Consider the following 8,569-nt stretch of genomic DNA (forward strand, 5'->3'; position numbering starts at 1 on the left):
TACCAGCTTAAAAGGGAAGCAAATTTAGGGGAACCCTTCCAGGGAAGCGGAAGAAATTTTGAAAATAAGCTATTTAAAGCTCAGAAATCGCCTTCACATCACCAGAACATTCGCCCGCGCCTGGGAGAAATTCAGCACCTTGACGTGCCTATTAGGATTAAAACGAGAATGAGCTGCACAGGTTCTCATGGTTTTTTTTTTTTTTTTTTTTTCCCTTTTTTTTTTTCCTCTCCGGGGTGAAGTGTTTCTTAACTTTGAACGCATCTAAAGACGAAAACGAAAATGGGAAGTCAAGACCGTGGGATTTCTCGCCGTCTGAGATGGCCCAAATCACCATCTGGAGCACTAACGAGCTTCCGAGCGGATTATCCCATCGCTTACCTGCTATCACACCAAAGACTCTCGGGCAGATACGTTTCAATGCGAAGGGATTTTTTGTGCTCCAGTAATTAGCAAATGGTCGATGGGAAGATAAACTCGTGGAGAAAACAGACCGTTTTCGGTCCGAATTTTTGGTGTCCTCACTGGCACACGTATTCCCATTAATTCAATCCGAGTCTCACTGGCAGGCAGATTGATGAAGTAATTCAGCACCCAGATTTATACACAGAGAACAGCGGACCGTGGCAAGCAGAGCCACACGGGTCTGCTAAAAAAGAGACGACTCTAACTTGATTACCAATACTAAAATATATTAAATAAAACCCATAGGAATTTCCAGCACTGAATGTAAGCTCTTTCACCAACGTCCAAAAAAAAGAAACTGTTTGTAAAAATGACAGCCATATAGTCAATCTGGCCTTAATATAGGCCAGGTAACTTGCAGATAAAAACTGCATTTCCTTTTTTGATGGCCCATGCAGAAGAAATGGCCATAAAAAAGCACGGACACCTCAACTCTGTGCCAGGACCTCATACTTGACCTAATGTTTGCGGAGGACCTGGCCTTCTGGTTCACTTAGGGACATTCTTCTCCTCGCTCTCCTAACCCCAAATAAAACCATTCTTACGCCGCCGCTCTTCTCCCACTTTGGGATCGTGGAGTGGACGGAGTCTGCTCAGCTCTTCGCTACAAAGAGCAGAGTGTGATGTTAGGTCTCTGCACCTTCTATGAACGCCCAGCGTATTATCCATCTTCCAAAAGCAAAACAATTTCTGGGTGGAGAGAACGTGCTACCGTGTAGTCTTTAGGCTTTTAGGTTGGATATTAGGAAGAACTTCATTCCCGAAAGGGTTGTGAGGCATTGGAACGGGCTGCCCAGGGAAGTGGTTGAGTCACCATCCCTGAAGGTCTTCAAAAGACGTTTAGATGTAGAGCTTAGTGAGATGGTTTAGTGGAGGACTTGTTAGTGTTAGGTCAGAGGTTGGACTCGGTGACCTTGGAGGTCTCTTCCAACCTAGATGATTCTGTGATTCTGTAATTCTGTGATTCCTTTACACCATTTTTAGGAGAGAAGTCATGGAGATCGATGGGTTTCTGCTCCAGAAGTCATCTCCCTCAAGCTCGCAACTCTTCCCGCTAAGTATTTGTTAAAGAAATCGAAGGCTTCCTTTATGCATTTTAAGCACAGATACAAAACATTAATGCTGGTGTAATTCAGTTCCGAGTTACAGAAGGATAGGGATAAGAATCCGATTTATTTCGAGTAGTTTAGACAAATATTAGGAAACCACACTCCTATTTTTCTTTGGATTGTTGCTTAACTACAGCCAAGTACACTCTTTACTGAAGAAAATGTGAAGAGTACAGAAAATTTATACGCAAACTTTAACTCCCTTCTCTCACCAGCTCAAAACCTGCCAAATTTGTACATGTTTATTAGAAAGTTACTAAGTGTTTCAGCTTTCAGGAACCCACAGCAAGGGAAACATATTTGCTGGTCATTTTTCAAAATAGACCGATTTAATTTTTGACCAGAAAATTGAGCTAAAGTTTGGGCAGCTCCAACTTCTGGTTTGTTTTGAGGCGGGGAAGAAAAGGACATAAATTTAAAGCTGGTCTACGCGTCCCTTAACTGGAATAAAGGAATAAAGGAATAAAGTCATTGCAGAAACAGGTGAAATTCCTCCCACAGGTGTATTTCTACAACTAGAAATATGCTTTTATCAGGAGAATTCGTCTTTGAAAACGCACTTGGAGGAGCGCTTTAGGGAAGACTGCTTTCACCCGCCAAAAGACTTCCAGAGCATACCTTCAAAACTTTAGTGACGCGGGGAAGAGGTGTGCAAACGGAGCCCAAACTTCAGACCTTTACATGAATTCGGAGTGATCCAGTTTTGACAGGAAGCCCAAACTGTGTTTATTTATGAGAAAAGCTCGTATGCAAAGGGATTTTGTAAAGGGAGTGTTATGAAAGGCCTTCAATTCGAACACCACCACCGGTTACAAGTGCTTGGCAGAGCTAGAAATGCTTTATTGGGTTCAGAGCGACAGTCCTCCTGCGTAGAAATCAGATAAATAGGTACAAAATGCTGCATGGAAGTTTGAAACAGATGTTATTCAAAGGCTTCCAGCAGAGAAAATACTTTGAATTCTGGCGCAGAACCTTCCAGAGGGTTGTTTAAAGACGGTGCTTTCCTCTAGGAACCTGTAGTCTAAGCAAAACCCCCGGGCTTGCGCCTGCCCTGGAGAGGCGAGGTGCCTGCAGCAGCCACCTACACATCTCTTCCCAATTCCAGATGTTTGAGGATCCTTTTTTCTTGCTTTACAAAAGCAACGATCACTATACCTGATACTCTCTCCCGTTTGCAACTATTCCCTGCGTGCCACAGAAGTGAATTAATTTGGATACGACAAACCCTACCGTTATTTTTAAGTGCCTTCCAGCGCCCTCCTACTTTGTATCTTCCTACAGAATTCCCTAATACCGCTGTTTTTACTTTTTCATTGGGATTTCTATTGTCATAAAATCCTCGGCTAACGCTACTTCTTGACCACCTAACACTGCTTCTGCCTGTCGCTTCAGTTCAGTGACATCGGTGTCTCCCTCACCTACCTGCGCAGCTGGTTTGTACCGCTGGCTGAAGTGAGTCAAAACCAGTTTCTTAACTTTACACAGCCTGGCAAAATCAGATGCCACTTTTGGAGTGCTATGGCCATGCTCTCTGGCCTTCTCCTCTTGGGTATCGTCCAGCGTGGCTTCGTGAATCAGCAAATCTGCTTCGCGGCAAAGCCTCGCGGCTGCGTCTCCAACCACCCCCGAACAATCCCCCAAAATACAAATTTTTCTGCCAGGAATAGGGTCTTCTAAGACATCTGAAGGAGAAACCGTTCTCCCGTTTTCTAGAACGACGGCCATTCCATTCTTCAGTCTCCCGTACAAAGGACCTGGCTGAACTCCTGGCAAAGAGAGGCAAAAGAGTCCGTAAGCACTGTGGTGAGCGCTAGGTCGAAAAAAAAATATCACTTAAGACGAGATTCGCTACGTGTAGAGCTGTCTCACTGAAAAAACACGACCTCAATATAAGCAGCAACCGACAATTCATATAGTTCGTACAACTAAAGAGCGTGTAACCTTATCGGGAAGTGCTTTTGAAGAAAAGTCACATTCTTCATATGAAAATCAATAAATTCATGCAAACGCACTGCCATACCTTCCTCAGAAAGCCACAGTATGCTTTTTAAGCCTTTCTGAGCTTGCCTACTCCTCTTAGAGCGAGAACAGGCGGCGATATTAAATGGCATTGGTGTTACACACCAAGTCAGCTTGCTGCGGTGGTATAAACGTATTAAAACCTCTTCGCTAGAAAACAGAAGATTGAATCGGAATGGATTACAGAGCGACGCAGCAGCCCTGATTTAACAGAAACCCTAGAAAGGTTGTCAGAAAAAGATTTCAGCTGCCTGTGAACCCCACGGTGTTAAATTTGCTGAAAGCTGGAGTCGCTAAGCTTGAACACATGCCTTTAGGCATTTAAAAACATTAAAAAGAGGTAAAATAAGTCGTAGTAAGTTACCAAGGTCTTTCAGTTTTTGTACGTTGAGTTTACCAGTCCGGGGCTTCTCTTCCACTACGAAGCCAAAGGAAGGAATGCGGTGAAACAGGCGAAATGCTTTCACAACCAGCTGCTCGTTGTCAAACAGCAAGTAAGAGTTTTCCACGGGATCCAGGTGGAGAATTCTCCCCTGGGCTTCCTGGGGAGATACCTCGTCTCTGGCCAAATCAGAAAATTCTTTAAATTCTTCTGCAGGGCACTGGTCCCGCGTAGGGACAAGCTCATGGACAACGTAGGGAAAGAGAAGTTGGGAGTGGGAGAGCTCCATGGTCCTCCAGATGAAGTTTCTCAGTCCGATCGGTCCGTAAATATCGACGGCTGGTTTGTTTGGGTCAGGGCTACTTTGGAGGCTAAGCGTACACAGCAGGCCGGGAAGCCCAAAAAAATGGTCACCGTGAAGATGAGTTATGAAAATCTTGGTTATTCTGCCTATTGAAAAGAACAGAAGGGGAAAAAAAGATAGCAAAATAACTGAAAAATGTAAGAACACAGAAATTAAATCTCTTTTCGGCAAGAGGTGGAAAAAGAGGATGGGGGGAAATGAAAATAAACCAGTGTTTAAGACCTAAATCCTAAACCACAAAGTACTTTTTTTCCACCACGGTGATGAGTTTCAACACAAAGCTTATTTTGGCTTGCAAGTGTTTTGTCAAGAAGAGGCTGCTGCGATCAAAGTTTTAATTGCTGCTAAACAAAAGGTGCTAAAAGCACGGAACAGAATTGACTGGTGGCGTCTGCCATACTCAAATGCAAATAAGTGCTAGAAAGTGGTTGATGCATTATATGGAAACTGTGGACTAATGAAACATAAGGCGGAATCTGTGCCGTTGCTAGTTTGGAATTTAGCACGTGAAATGATCTTAAATTTAAAAAAATCAAAATAAAAAGCATCCAGTTTTGATTTCAAAGTTCTTTAAAAAGCAAGAACCTCACAGTTCCCTCCTGGTTTGTTTCAAATGGCTGAAAAATTGCACATAAAGATCTGAGCTTCACGTCCCAGCTGAGTTTGTTGGTGTCCTTTGGTGTCCAAGTCTTTTGGTGGCCTCTTCTCCTTCCAGGGAAGTCATACTTAAACAAAAATGACACCACAACCAGATATATTATTCCAGTTACCCTGCTGTCCCTTATTTGAGCAGCCAGCTTATATTTTCCTGGGTGCTCTTTTCTGCAAAGTGGGCAACCACCAAAATGTGCAGCATCTCCCGTGTTGCAGTTTGTGGGCAGAAAGATGTCAGGGAGCCCAAAAAACCACAGTTTTTGTGTGACAGTAACCCTTGGCAGCTGTTTTAACATTTTTATCATCTGTTAAAACTAACCAATGGAAAAGACCAAACGTATTTGTTCTGATTTAAGAACGATTTAGTAATGATCACTACTTCGGCCTATTCACTCGTACACTAAATCCCCCGGCAGCTTCAGATTTTGAGGGAGCAGAGGGTTACCTTTGCGTTTATAAACTGATAATTCCATCTTTAAAACCTGCTTGCGAGAGTCAGAAGTTTGCTCTTGTTGATGTAGATCACCAAAGCACGACGACTGAAGGATAAGTCGGGTTTCTACTTGATGTGCCAAAATAAAGCTGCCGAGCATGCACACAACTTTACTTGAAAACAAAAGCTATTTGTTTATTTTTTTTATACCTCTTGACAGGCAGATTCACAGCAGGTATTGTCTCTTCAGACAAATACAGAACCGTGCCAGTTTAAAGCCAGTCTCTGCTCCCTGTTTGAAACTGCAAAGCCGAAGAAATTAATTCGGAAGAGCTTGGTTCAGAAGAGTTTGGTTCTCAAACACAATTCTGCAGCGTAGAGCAATCAAGGACTACGGCACGGCAGGTTCAGCAACTGCCGCCCATACGCAGATGCGCCTGTTTGGTTATGTATTCAAGTAACATGAGCACGAAGGCAAAGTATTTTGCTTAGATCTCACGAAACTTTTCCCCTTTCAACAGCACTAACCTGCTTTTAGATGGCTTTTCATCACTTGTGTTTGAGTTCCCTCCCCGCAGTCAAAGAGCCAGCACTCTCCTTCTCTGCGAAGCACTAACGCTGATGCCCCTCTTGTTGGAGAGGGATACGCTGAGCCCGTTCCGAGGAAAGTGATATCCATCGACATCTTAATTGTGTTGATATGCCACCTGAAAGAGAGATTTTAAGTCACCGAACATACGTATTTATGCTGGGAAAGAACCAAATGTTTTTGCTTTAAGGGAAGGCACCCGACGTACTTCAGAGTGAGGATCAAATTCCCCTTCCCTTGAAAAATATTTGTAAAAATTTCCTGGAGTAGGATACAAATTTCAGACATCAGAATATTTACAAAATAAGTCAAAGGCAGACTTCTTTTTCAAGTCAGTGAAAGGCTGCAAACATCCAGCCCAAACCTAAGATGCAACCTTTGTTCATTACCTACAGAAATATATACCAACCACTTGGAAATGATCTTATCTTAAAAATCAGTATTATTTCTCCTTCCCTTTATTCAAACTTGACATTTTCCTGTTCTCCGGGTGTATGACTGTCCCTTCAACCATTTTTCCCTGCCCAAAGGCATGCGCTTTCCTCTGAAGGCCTTTTAAGAATGACTAATAACAAATAACCACCGCTGACATTTCCAAGTTGTGGACCTCAGAAGTAGCCAGCCCAGCCCTGCAGAGGGAAAGGATTCGCTTCCCTCGAAAAAAACTTTCAGAGACTGCAAGAGGCAGGAGTGCACGGATTTCCTTTGCCTTTGCAACGATGTCCTTGAGAGCAATTGCTGCTTTACTTCTGCAATGTTGCTTCCAGGCTGTGGATAGATCAAGTGACACCTATTGCAGAACGATCTGCACCAACAGCTGCTGTACACGGAGCTGTTCATTTACGTGCTCCATCGTCTGAATAAGGAACTTAGCCCGTCTGTAGGAGCCGGACAATCTTCTGAATGCTGCCTGTTGTGTGACTGAGACCGAGGACATCCTCCCTTAAGGAATATGTTTGCTCCAGTCTTAGTTTCTACCTCGCTTTCAGATGTATTTCCACTTCAACCTCAGCCTTCAGGTTCCTCAACAGTGCTGGGCCTGAAAGAGCTTCAAGTACCGTTCAAGACCAGAGCTCTGCCACCTTCTCGGGTTTGTTTTTTTTTTCTGGAGGAGCTGCCACAGCCGTCCACACGCGAGCTGTTCCTTCACCACTGCATTAACGGGGCTCTCCGAAGCACGGCGAGATGCAGCACGCAATTAGCTGGCTTTGGGGGGTGGGAGGGAACGAGAAGCATCCGTCGCATCCCCAGAAGGCAGACTTACAGATTTCTCTTCCTTTATATGAGGATGTTGCATGGATTAATACTTTCTAAGCCGAAAAAGAGAAGGAATTGGGCTGGGGCCTTACACCGTGCATTTGTACCCTTCCAGCAGCAGCAGGCAGAGGCTCCGGGAAAGCCAGGGAAGCTCAGATCAGCTTTCCTGATACGCAGGATCAAAGTTTAACCACTTATATTTCATAACTGTGTGACGAGAAGGATTCAAAGCCCATGCTTGGCACTGCCTGGCTTCGCTTCTCCTTTCAACTGCGGCGCTCGGCGTCTCGCCCCAGACTGGCTGGCGTGAAACAGCATTTTCAGGAGTTTCAAGCAGGAGAAGGCAAAATAAATAATAATAAAAAAAAAAAAGCCACGGTGAGGGCGATTAAGGTTCCTCCGGGAGCAACACTACAGGTATGACAAGTTTTAATTAGAAAATCCGCCGGAGCGGCGGCCAGATGCGCGCCAGCTCCCAGTCAGGGCCGCCTCTTGCAAAGCGAATCCGGGCAGCGTGTGTGAATAGACTGTCCTGAGGCTTCTCTGAATGGAAAATGGGGGAGAAAGAGGGCTTTTAGACTCGTGTGGTGGCCGGAGGGATGGGGGGGGGGGGGGGAAGGGTGGTTAACAAGCACCTCCGTAGCCTTCTACCCGCCCTCAGCACCGCGCCATAAGAGTAACAAAATGAAAGCCACGACCGCGATCGGCACCAGCCGACCCCCTCGGGTTTCCCTCAGGCTCCCCCCGCTATCTGGGGTCCCCTTCGCCCCCTCCCCAGCCCCGACCCCGGCCCCGGCCCCGGCCCTACCCGTGCGGGCGGCCCCGGCGGCGGCAGGCGGAGCCCGCGCTCCGTGGGGCCGGGCCGGCGGCGGGGCCTCCCCCGAGGCCTGGGCGTGAGGAGAGCGGGGCCCCTATCGCCAACCCCTTGGGGTTATGGGGTTTGCTGAGGGCCAGGCGGTGTGGCACCGTGCTCTCAGCGGGGTTTTTACGTTGGGGACTGTGGAAGTTGTGTTTTTATGCGATTCCTGGCCCTGCTTGTGGTACCCGGCAGGCTGCGTTTTCCTCTGTAAGGATGCACGCTGCCAACGCTGTGCACTGAGGGACGTGTACAAGGAGCTTTCAGTTTGTCGTACACGTTTCAGCAACAATCCTTACAAATAGTCACAAAAACCCGCCTAAAACCTGGTAATTCACGTCAAATATCCCCCCTTCCCCCCCCGCCGATGAAGTCAGCTCCCCTAGGTGAACAACCCACCTAAAACCTGGTAATTCACCCCAAATTTTACCCGCCCGATGA

The 8,569-nt window shown here is 45.9% G+C and overlaps 1 protein-coding gene across 7 annotated transcripts; it reads right to left on the reverse strand.

Annotated features, from left to right (window-relative positions):
• Nucleotides 1-2,393: 2,393 nt before the first annotated feature.
• ELAC1 (elaC ribonuclease Z 1) lies at nt 2,394-8,132 on the reverse strand. Of its 7 annotated transcripts, none has more exons than XM_035560098.2 (5): nt 8,081-8,131; nt 6,994-7,815; nt 5,955-6,133; nt 3,958-4,425; nt 2,394-3,340 (listed from the first exon to the last, which is right to left on the reverse strand). In XM_035560098.2, the coding sequence occupies exons 3-5, from the start codon at nt 6,109-6,111 to the stop codon at nt 2,877-2,879; spliced, it is 1,089 nt and encodes a 362-aa protein (XP_035415991.1). In that variant the 5' UTR covers nt 6,112-6,133; nt 6,994-7,815; nt 8,081-8,131; the 3' UTR covers nt 2,394-2,876. The 7 variants fall into 7 exon arrangements, with proteins under 7 accessions (XP_035415991.1, XP_050572576.1, XP_050572578.1 ...); XM_050716619.1 differs by having other exon boundaries at nt 6,606-7,815; XM_050716621.1 differs by having other exon boundaries at nt 6,425-7,815.
• Nucleotides 8,133-8,569: the final 437 nt, after the last annotated feature.

The sequence above is a fragment of the Cygnus atratus genome, chromosome Z, assembly GCF_013377495.2.
Source record: "Cygnus atratus isolate AKBS03 ecotype Queensland, Australia chromosome Z, CAtr_DNAZoo_HiC_assembly, whole genome shotgun sequence".
NCBI classification, from domain to species: domain Eukaryota; kingdom Metazoa; phylum Chordata; class Aves; order Anseriformes; family Anatidae; genus Cygnus; species Cygnus atratus.

Coding starts and splice junctions, on each gene's coding strand:
- ELAC1 (XM_035560094.2), bottom strand. CDS start 6,303: ATGTCTGAAATTTGTATCCTACTCCAGGAAATTTTTACAAATATTTTT. Junction 4,426..5,954: donor GAAAAGCCATCTAAAAGCAG/GTTAGTGCTGTT, acceptor TCTTTTCAATAG/GCAGAATAACCAAGATTTTC. Junction 3,341..3,957: donor ACAAAAACTGAAAGACCTTG/GTAACTTACTAC, acceptor TCTCTTTGCCAG/GAGTTCAGCCAGGTCCTTTG.